Source organism: Heterodontus francisci, chromosome 18, assembly GCF_036365525.1.
Source record: "Heterodontus francisci isolate sHetFra1 chromosome 18, sHetFra1.hap1, whole genome shotgun sequence".
In the NCBI taxonomy this organism is placed as follows: domain Eukaryota; kingdom Metazoa; phylum Chordata; class Chondrichthyes; order Heterodontiformes; family Heterodontidae; genus Heterodontus; species Heterodontus francisci.
This window is the reverse complement of record NC_090388.1, coordinates 13,587,020-13,596,701: the sequence shown is the minus strand read 5'-3', so window position 1 is coordinate 13,596,701 and position 9,682 is coordinate 13,587,020. Positions and strand designations below refer to the sequence as shown.

Below are 9,682 nucleotides of genomic sequence, written 5' to 3'. Positions count from 1 at the left end.
TAGCTCCCTTTTTAAATAGCTACCCTCCAGTCTGTAGGAACTGTTCCAGAGTCTATAGAATCTTGGAAGATGACCACCAATGCATCCAATATTTCTAGGGCCACTTCCCTAAGTACTCTGGGATGCATACCATCAGGCCCTGGGGATTTATCGGCCTTCAATCCCATCAATTTCTCCAACACCATTTTTCTACTAATACTGATTTCTTTCAGTTCCTCTCTCTCACTAAACCCTGTGTTCCCCAACATTTCTGGTATGATATTTGTGTCCTCCTTTGTGAAGACAGAATCAAGTATGCATTTAGTTGGTCAGCCATTTCTTTATTCCCCATAATAAGTTCCCCTGTTTCAGACTGTAAGGGATCCACGTTTGTCTTCACCAATCTTTTTCTCTTCACATACCTATAGAAACTTTTACAGTCAGTTTTTATGTTCCCCACAAGCTTGCTCTCGTACTCTATTTTCCCCTTCTTAATCAATCCCTTGGTCCTCCTTTGCTGAATTCTAAACTGCTCCCAATCCTCAGGTCTGTTGTTTTTCCTGGCAAATTTATATGCCTCTTCCTTGGATCTAATGCTATCTCTAACTTCCCTTGTAAGCCATGGTTTGGCTACCTTTCCCGTTTTAGTCCACACGGATGTAATTCAGACCGCATTTTAAAATCACGCATACTGTTCTTATTTTTATATTTCAATTGAAATTTATGTCCGCATCTGTAATGGCTATTTGAATTAAAGTTTACATCAGCAGTTTCCAATATAAGTGTGGACAGAAATTTATAATGAATAGGCTGACAGAAAGTGTGCGCAGACTTTATGCTTTGCAATATATAAAAGGTTTGAGTCCGTCACATTTTAAAGTGCTTTTTTAAAAAAGCGAGTCATTTCATGTTGCGTTCTTCTGACCTGGAGCTGGAAACTTAAATCACTTGACAATCTGCAAAATTCACTGGCCAATAACATTCCATCTGTATCAGATTTCAAAATGTCCAATATAGACAACAAATAGACCTTGTGCTTTAAGGGGACAAGCTAGTGTAAACACAGCAAAAAGACTCGTTTATATAAAGCCTTTTGCACCCTCAGGACGTCCAAAAGTGGTTCACAGTCAATGAATTACTGTTTAAAGTATAGTCACTTTTGTGACACAGGCCAACACAGAAGCCAATTTGCACACAGCAAAGTTTCACAATCAGCAGTGAGATAAATGATATTGGTTGAGGGATAAATGTGCCCAGGGCACCAGGAGAACTCTCCTATTCTTTGAGTAGTGCCACAGAATCATTTATGTCCATCTGAGTAGGCAGCCAGGGTCTCGATTTACCTTCTCATCTGAAAGACAACACCTCCAATAATAAAATACTCCCTCAGTATCAGCCTGGATTATATGCCCAAGTCCTGAAGTAAAGAAAGAAAAAAAAACCTTGCATTTATATAGCACCTTTCACGACCTCAGGACATCCTGATGCATTTTACAGTCAGTAAAGTAATTCGGAAGAGTAGTCACTGTTGTGCTAATGCAGGAAACATATCAGCCAATTTGCACAGAGCAAGATCCTACAAACAGCAATTCTGACAATGACCAGAAAATGTTTCTTTTGTGATCTTGATTGAAGGATAAATATTGGCCAGGACACTGGGGATAACTCCCTTGCTCTTCCTTGACAGGTGCCGTGGGACCTTTTACATTTACCTGACAGGGCAGACAGGGCCTCAGTTTAACATCTCATCTGAAAGACAGCACCTCTGACTTTGTGGCACTCCCTCAGTTCTGCACTAGTGGTGTGAGCTTACATTTTGTGTTCAATTCTCTGGGGTGGGACTCAAATCCACAACCTTCTAGCATTACAGACAATAGTGCTACCATTGGGTCATAGGAAATAGGAGCAGAAGTAGGCCATTTGGCCCATCGAGCCTGCTCCGCCATTCAAACAGATCATGGCTGATCACCTCTACCCCACTGAGCTACGGCTGACTACTGACAATGGAATAATACATCATGCATTTCATGGCATAATACTTCCACCATTATAAAACATTGCCTCTTTCAATTTACTTTGACATGTTAGCGAACAATTCTGCAGACTGTAGATCATAGACTGAGTGAAATTATTCACAACAGTATACTTTTTCATCTTGGGTTGGTTTCTGATTTTCCCCCAAAACATCTAAATAAATGTCATATATCACTTCTGTTGACATGATGGTCGATCCGCAGATTATGGAGAGAAAGCAGATGTGATTGGCGCATGCGTGACATTGCAGATTTTAACAGATTGGGACAGGGACATCCACTTAAATAATTTAAATATACTTCCTATGTGTTTTCTTTGTGCACAGGGAGTGTTCTGGCAGAGGACCAGGAGTGTAGCTGCTCTCTTCAACATTCACCCCCTCCACCAACGATGCACAGTGGCAGCAGGCTCCTTCGATAGCACCTTCCAAACCGGCAACCTCGACCACTAGAAGGTCAAGGGCAGCAGATGCACGGGAATACCACCACCTACAAGTTCCCCTCCAAGCCACACACCATTCTGATTTGGAACTATATCACCGTTCCTTCACTGTCACTGGTCAAAATCCTGGAACTCGCTTCCTAACAGCACTGTGGGTGTACCGACAGCTCAAGGACTGCAATGGTAAGAAAGCAACTCACCACCATCTTCTCAAGGGCAATTTGGGATAGGCAATAAATGCTGGCCTAGCCAGCGATGCCCACATCCCACAAATGAATAAAAAAAGGGCTCTGCTGAATCCAGTCTGCAGTACAGGCTCGAGGACAGGCTAATATAACCTGGATCATAGCTTTCCTCATGAAATGAAGGAAAGGGTACCTCGCCAGACATGGTCAAGTAGGTGCACCTGTCTGAGGTTGAACCAAACCGCTCACAACCCTGGCACCCTATTTAACCGAGATGAGCATCCGACCACATAATCTGCTCCATCACAAAAAACAGCTACCTCCAGTCGATAATATTGCCCATCTCTGAACTCGCTTCTGCTCATCTGGTGCTGAAATCCTCATCCAAGGCTTTATTATCTCTAGCCTCGACCAATCCAATGCTCTCGTGACCAGTCTCCCATTTTCCACTCCTCATCCAAACTCTGCTGTCCATATCCTTACACGCACCAATTCGATTTAAAAATTCTCATTCTTGTTTTCAAATCCTTCCACGGCCTCGTGCCTTCCTATCTCTGTAACCTCCTCCAACTATAAAACTCTCCAAGATCTCTATGCTCCTTCAATTCTGGACTCCTGCACATCACTGATTTTAATCGCTCCACCAGTGGCAGCCATGCCTTCAGTTGCCTGGGCTCTAAGCTCTGGAATTCCCTCCTTAAACCTCTCCATCTCTCTCTTCTCCTTTAAGACCTTCGTTAAAATCTGTCTCTTTGACCAAGCTTTTGCTCACGTGATTAATATCTCATGTGGCTTGGTGTCAAATTTTGTTTGATAGGTCCTATGAAGTGCTTTGGGACTTTTTACTACTGAAAAGGTGTTTTTTATTGCAAGTTGTTGTTGCGCCTTGGTTGGGAAATCTGGTGGCTGGGTCAATTAAGGTTGGACACCAAACTCTGAAGTGCCTTTCTTCCATTCTCATGAGCTTCTCTTGCACTCCTCCAAATGTATGAAGGCCCAAGTTGATATCTATTCTGAGGAGTGTTGCTGTAGATCAGGGGGCTAAATTCCCTCCGGTTATATTAATGCAGTTGATATTGCATAGGCTTATGGAGAGTGGCATGGACTTGATGGGCTGAATGACCTTCTTTTCTGCTGTAAATGACTCTATGACTCTAATCCTGCTCCCCAATGTCACGTTTGGGATTACCTGCCACAAGTGATGCTGGATAAATTATATGTCAGGTCAATTGTGGGAGGTGTATTATTTAAAAATGCAAATAATGTGCTGACGTTGTACAATGCATTTCCCTTCATTTTCTAATGCTGGACACAAGGAACAATGTTGCGTTCCTGGCATCTAACATTGTAATGGGCCATGGGGCAGGATTGGATTTTAAGGCAAGGGATGTGGTGGGGAGGTTAAATTTTAAACGGCTGCTTTGTCTAGTGCAGAGTGTTCAATTGCATTAATCAAACAAACACGATTCAAAATGCAAGACAAAAATTTTTTTTCCGGTCTTTACTGTGGCCACATCACATTGCAGGAAAGTCCCCCTCCACACTCTCGGCCCATTACCCAAGACGCGTCAGCCAGTGATGGCATAAACAGTCTGCTCAAGTTACGACAATGAACATGACCCCTGGAAGTTGGCCAGGATCAGGGCATAGACACACGGTGGCTGGAAATCCCACCTCACCGAGCTTCTGCTGCCATTGTGGCAAGGAGAAAATCCAGGGGATTCAGCCCCTGGTGCGTACCTGCTGTTGTCCCAGACTGCTCTCCTAATAAGATGCATGACACTGAAAAGGCTTGCATTTATATAGCCGTCTTTCACAACTGTAGGACATCCCAAGGTGCTATTCAGCCAATTAAGTTCTTTTGATCTGTTGTCATGTAGAAATGTGGCAGTCAATGGCGCACAGCAAGCTCCCACAAACAGCAATTAGATAAATGAACAAGTAATCTGCTTTTAGTGATGCTAGTTGAGAGATAAATATTGGGTCAAAACACTGGGGATAACTCCTCTGCTCCTCTTCAAAATAGTGCCATGGGATCTTTTTTTGAAGTTTTGATCGAAAGACAAAAATTCTCAATGGGTACAGAGAAGCCCCCTCCCTCCCCAACATAAACTGTGTACGGCCTAAAATAAAAGTTTATGGACTCAGATTGTAAAGGTGCTAGAAACAAATTTAGCATAGGTTCAAAGAAGTGAAAGAAGGGCTGAATTAATGTACTGGAGCAGCATGGGAGAAGCACAGAACAGGCTCCATTGATCAAAGAGCTGGATACTCATTGTTGGAGAAATAACCTTAGAATATTTGGAATTCCGGAAGAGATGGATGAGATACAGAATGAGTGTTCTTTTGTTCACAACTAATGCTTCTCGGAAGAGTTTTAGGTAAACTTCGATGGTGGGTGTCGTTTGTTTTCTTTCTAAACACAGGAGGGTGTTGATCAAACGCTTGTCCATTTACTTAGAAATTTCTCAGAGAGGTCGACAAAGCAGAAACTCTGCTGACGTACTGTACGCTATGATCTTATGGCTTTTTACCTAGGAATTATATAAGAATTTCAAGTCCAACAGACATTTTCAAAAGGGTCATAAGATTTGAATCCTTTCCTACATCACTTTTGAAATGAGACCCGTTTTGTACAGTCTACAAGGCAGTACCATGAATTTTAGCTGTAGTTTGTTATGTAGTTTATGCTACTACAGATGGAGTCTGGCTAAGCCAAAGTGTCTTGACCCAATATTTATCCCTCAACTATCATTAAAAACAGATTATCTGGTCATATCCTCCGTGAACTCTGACTGATTTAATTCCATTATCTGCGAGATAGAAGTTGTGGGTCCAAGTTTTTCAGAGACGCTCCAGTGCAATCTTTCGGATGAGATGTTAAATCATCACCACGTCTGCCCTCTTCTTCGAAATAGTACCATGGGATTTTTTACATCCACCTGAGAGAGTAGGCGGGGCTTTGGTTTAATGTCTCAGCTGACAGACGGCACCTCTGACAATGCTGAACTCCCTCAGTACTGCACTGAGAATTGCCTAGAATTTTGTGTTCCAGTCTCTGATCTTGAACCCACAACTTGTACTTTTGTTAGCAGTAGAGAAATTCTCCTGTTTTTCATCAAAAAAGAAATGTTATAGCCACTGGGACTATAAAAAAAATCAATGGACCTCAATTTATTCTTTCAGAGTACACATTATGATCAGGCTTTACACCACCTTTAAGATCATAAACTTAAAGCCAATAAGATGTAAGCTAAGCATTAGTGCTAATGAGTAGCAATAAGTTTTATTCATGGCTCCCCAGCTAGTTTGTGTCTGGTTGCTGGCTCAGATTGCCACATGATGTAACTGGGCTGGCAGACAGCACAGTTTAAGATGCGGTACAAGTGCATGTCTTAGCTAGAGACCTGGCTTAAATTTATCCAAAACTCTATCAACATCAACAAAAATGAAGGGACCGTTTGCAAATTCTGGGCAGAATACTGATCTTAATTTTTATATATACATCAGTGAAAAACAGTTAGTGTATGTATTATCTGGGGTGTTTTGGTCTCCTTTGGTTATTCGCAATAAATTCTGCAGTCGACCTGATGGACTTTTACTCTCTATATTGAAATGCAGTTGAGTTATGCAAGTTATATTTCTGATGTAGTTTACCAAAATGATACTGGGGCTAAAAGGGTTTATTAACGAGGACAGGTTGCACAGACTAGGCCTGTATTCCCTTCAGTATAAAAGATTAAGGGGCGATTTAATTGAGATGTCTAAGATGATTAAAGGGTTGTTACTGAGGAACTATTTCCTCTGGTGGGGCGAATCCAGAACAAGGAGGCATAACCTAAAAATTAGAGCTAGGCCATTCAGGGGTGTTGTCAGGAAACACTTCTTCACACTAAGGGTAGTGGAAATATGAAAGTCTCTTCCCTCAAAAAGCTATTGAGGCTGGGGATAAATTGAAAATTTCAAAACTGAGATTGATAGATTTTGCTTAGGTAAGGGTTATGGTCCTAAGCCAGGTAGATAGAATTAAGGTAGAGATCAACCATGATCTAATGGAATGGTGGAACAGGATTGAGGGACTCAATGGCCTCTTAATGTTCCTATATTCCTAAATAAAACTCAAAGAACCATTCTATTTTGATGCATGAAACTGCATGATAGTATAATTATTTACTGTCCAAACTATATATAGCTTCGGAGAAGCACTGTGAAGTTAGAGAGGCAGACTGCCAAAAAAATTTCCCTGATTGACAGTGCTGACTTTGGTGAATATCTGAAGTGTGCAGAAAGAACAGAACAGAAAGGAACATCCCACCTGCAGTGCCAGAGGTTTCATGGAGTCGTGGCTGGATTGTGGAAGATGGTAAGGATAAAATAAAAGAGGCATTGTTCTGGGATAGAACCACAGAGGCACCAGAGTACTAAAATACAAGTGGAATAAAGATTTACTTCTAATTACTTCAATTCTCACCTGCACAAGAAAATGCCATACCCCAACACGGGAAAATTTGCACGTCAGTAACAGAGTCCAAAAAATGTACTTCCTGGGCTTGAAATAAGCCTTCAGATTTAGCACAAATTAGTGATACCGAATTGGCAGCCCACTTTACAACCAGCCTGATTTTCATTTCCAATGACTTGTAAGACAGGGTGACGGTTCGCGAAGGTGCCCCATGCTGAGCTAGTCCAGGTGCGCTGTGCGGATCTAGCCCGGGCACGCCATGCTGTGCTAGCCCGGGCGTGCTATGCCATCACGATGTCAAACAGCTGTTCTGGCAGATCTGGTTCCCTTACCTTGAAGCTTCCCTTTAACGTGGTCTGTGCATGTCCACTGAACGCGCGCGCTAATCACTCACAGCTGAACAGGTATTCAGAAGCACGAAGAACCACTCTGCCCTGCCGTCACCACCACTAGTTATTTAAAAGGCCAACCACCAACTTACAGCAAAGTTTTATTTGATTTACTTCTGCTTAGCTGAAGTCAGTGGAAATGCTGTAGATTGTGCTTAGAGGTGTTTTGGAGAGCTGCTGCATACATTCAGGGAGGCAACAGAATTTGGCGACCCAACTCTACACAGCATATGGGGGCTGTGGTTGCAGTGTCTCTGGGTTTGCAACATAACCAAGAAATGGAGTGAAGGCTGCAGAGAGAGTGGGGAAACTCTGCAAAGAGGGAGGAGGTGGTGAAGGGGGCTCTCCACAGAAGGGCCTATCCACCACAGGCTTCTTGAGGGCATTTCTACCTCATACAGGAACAGTACTTGAGCTGACTCAAGTTCAACAAGCAGGTGGTGACAGACCTCTGCCACTTCCTTCAACCTGACCCTGGAGCCGGACACCTGGACAAGTACGGCTCTGCTAGTGACTGTAAAGGTGGCAGTGGCATTGAACTTTCATGTGTTTGGACCTTTCTAGATGGGAACACGTGACATTTCCAATATCTTCCAGCACACAGTTGACAGAGGCCATCTATGCCAGGAAAACTGAATACATTGTTTTCTGTCTTAGCAGGGAAAAGCAGGATGAGAGTGCACGTACTTTTGCCAGAATTGCGGGCTTCCCAATGGTACAGAGTACTATCAACAGTCCATATGTGGCTCTGCAAGCCCCCAATGTACAGGAACCGCAAGGGCTACCATTCTTTCAACGTGCAGTTGGTGTGCAACCGTACACAATACATCATGTCAGTGAAAGCCTGCTATCTTGGAAGCAGTCACAATGCCTTCATTCTGCCCCGGTCCGTCGTTCGCACTGTTTTCACATTGTCACAGAGAACCAGAGGCTGGCTTCTTGAAGACAAAGGCTACCCCCTGTACATGTGGCTCATGACTGTCCTTCTGCCACCAGACCACATGAGGACAACACACGTATAACAAGGAACATTGTGGAGAAGACCTTCGGCGATCCCTCCAGTACATTCTGAAACAGGTGTCCAAGTTCCTGGTGGTCTGCTGCATCCTCGATAACATTGCCATCATGAGGCACAGCATTGCCTCCAGGAATCTGGAGACCTCATGAGGAGGAAGAGAAGGCAGGGAGGATGCATTCTGGACCTGTTTGCGCTGGAAGAACTGTCCGATAGTGCATGCTCAGACTCTGGTTTGGTTTCCACAAAACTACTTCCCCCTTTACCAAATGGGTCCACCATTCTCCACCATCACATCCACGTGAGACATCCCATCTCAGTATCCCCTTGATCAACATCCTACAATAAAAGCCACCCACAAACATCTTTTCATTAAAATCTTTATCAAACACCTCCAATTATACAATCAGTATTGAACTAGAGGGGCCAAATGGCCTACTTCTGTTCCTAATTCGTATATATGTTCATAACTCATTTGCCACCTCACCCTCTGGCGAGCTGGCACGAGTTATCCTTTCCGCCTGCCCTGGCTGCAGCCCACTCATACCCTGTGACTCACTATGTGCTGATCCCAAATCTATACTAGCGTCTCAAATTTGTGCAGTGCCAGTATTTAAGCTGGTGGCTGAGAGTGTCAGATCAGGTGATGGTGCTTCTACCTCAGAGGTCTAGTGCAGCTCTCCCTCTTCCACCTACGGCTACTGTGGCTGGCCAGGCAGCAGTCCTTGAATATCTGAAAGCAGAAAATCAGAAGGGGGTAGTGTGTGGGGTGTAAAGTAAGAGGTCCATGGTTGCACCATCTGCAGCTTGCACTTCATGGCATATAGCAGGGTGAGGGTGAGGTGGGAATTGAGGAGTATAAAGCAATAACAGACAGTCATTCTGAAAGTTCTGGTGACGCCGAATGCTACAACACACGTATTGCAGCCAGCCCCATGCTGTGGAGCACTATTGCCCTCCGTTGGGCTCCGTGGATCCCATCAGTTCCCTGCTGCTCCCTTGTATTTCGTACCACCTTGTCCTGCAAAAAGGAGGACAGAATGCCAGTGAGGCGTTGCACTGTGTTGGATATGCCTGCCATAGCTAGAAGTATGTGACAACAAGAAGATGTGGGTCGCAGGCTGGCATCATTGGAAGGTACAAGGGTGAAGTGGAATACCTGAATGCTTGGCATGAG

The 9,682-nt window shown here is 43.7% G+C and overlaps 1 protein-coding gene across 3 annotated transcripts in view; it reads right to left on the bottom strand.

Moving 5' to 3' along the window:
• Window positions 1-616: 616 nt before the first annotated feature.
• Window positions 617-9,682, bottom strand: part of LOC137379453 (POC1 centriolar protein homolog B-like) — a 110,161-nt gene continuing 101,095 nt past the window's right edge. Inside the window, exons 13-14 of one of the 3 annotated variants that reach the window (XM_068050289.1) lie at window positions 9,165-9,238; window positions 619-1,396 (exon numbers count right to left, since the gene is read on the bottom strand). In XM_068050289.1, coding sequence (XP_067906390.1) covers window positions 1,372-1,396; window positions 9,165-9,238 — 99 coding nt within the window. In that variant the 3' untranslated portion in view covers window positions 619-1,371. Of the gene's footprint in view, window positions 1,397-9,164; window positions 9,239-9,682 lie in introns of all 3 variants that reach the window. The other 2 variants (XM_068050291.1, XM_068050290.1) reach the window with 2 other exon arrangements.